The sequence below is a fragment of the Amphimedon queenslandica genome, unplaced genomic scaffold, assembly GCF_000090795.2.
Source record: "Amphimedon queenslandica unplaced genomic scaffold, v1.1 AMPQUscaffold_12472, whole genome shotgun sequence".
NCBI classification, from domain to species: domain Eukaryota; kingdom Metazoa; phylum Porifera; class Demospongiae; order Haplosclerida; family Niphatidae; genus Amphimedon; species Amphimedon queenslandica.
This window is the reverse complement of record NW_003547291.1, coordinates 1,958-2,977: the sequence shown is the minus strand read 5'-3', so window position 1 is coordinate 2,977 and position 1,020 is coordinate 1,958. Positions and strand designations below refer to the sequence as shown.

Here is a 1,020-nt window from a genome sequence, read left to right as displayed (position 1 = left end):
TTTCATCACATTAATTATGTTGGTACTAGAGGCTGTCATAGAACTGCCTTTGAGTTCTGTAAAATGTTAATGAGGTAAGAAGAGAGAGAGAGAAAGAGACATTCATGTACATGTACATATGTACTTGTACTGTTGTACATGTACATTTATGCCTCAATAAAATACATGCATAAAGAGAGCTGCACTGTTCTTTGTTATTGATTGTTATTGGACTATGTATTTTCTTTTCTTCAGTTTGGATCCAGAGACTGATCCATTGTGTGTTCTATTAATGATTGACTATTATGCTGTCAGAGCCTGTGACTATCAGTTCCTCATTGACATGGACAAGAGATGGGGAGTGAGCTCTAAACACACACATTATTAGTGACACATACAATTTACATGTACATTATTCAAAAAGCGCTTTAAATATGGAAATGACGAAATCTCAAAAGTTTTTCTCCATGTGTAATTCTGTGTCTTATTCTATTTTTTTCTTCTTCCTTCCTCCCCTTAGGCTAAAAGGAACTTGTCTCAGCTTCCTAACTGTGCATTCTCCATTCCACTGGCATTCTTCCATCAGAGTCTCTCATTATCTGAGGATGAAGCAAGAGCTACTTCTCTAGAAGAAGCTGATCAGAAGCTTCAAGCAGCACTGATCATGTTTCCTTCAGTAAGCCTCAATAATAGGCACTGGTTGTACGGATATTTTTTGAGCTATGAGCATTTTTAAAACGGGCCAGTTTTTGAAAAAAAAGCAAAGGCAAAAACAAAAAACCATTGGCCATGGTTTTTTTCAAAAAATGGCTCCAAAATTACCCTCAATTTTTATTACATTTTCTGATACATATTGATGTCCTTATGCTGTGTAGAAAGTTTGAGCTGATTCTGGCAAATATTTTTCAAATTATTAGTATTTTTTTAAATGACCAAATTTTTTAGGCCCATGCTTTTTCAAAATGATGGCTTCAAAATCAGCCTCATTTTTATTACATTTTCTGATACATATTGATGTTCTTATGCTGGTAGAAAATTGAG

The 1,020-nt window shown here is 34.5% G+C and overlaps 1 protein-coding gene across 1 annotated transcript in view; it reads left to right on the top strand.

Annotated features, from left to right (window-relative positions):
- Positions 1 to 6: 6 nt before the first annotated feature.
- LOC109587709 (transcription factor 25-like) overlaps positions 7 to 1,020 on the top strand; it is a 1,535-nt gene continuing 521 nt past the window's right edge. The window contains exons 1-3 of the mRNA XM_020003932.1: positions 7 to 74; positions 235 to 340; positions 500 to 655. Of these exons, the coding sequence (XP_019859491.1) occupies positions 64 to 74; positions 235 to 340; positions 500 to 655 (273 nt within the window). The 5' untranslated portion in view covers positions 7 to 63. The remainder of the gene's footprint in view (positions 75 to 234; positions 341 to 499; positions 656 to 1,020) is intronic.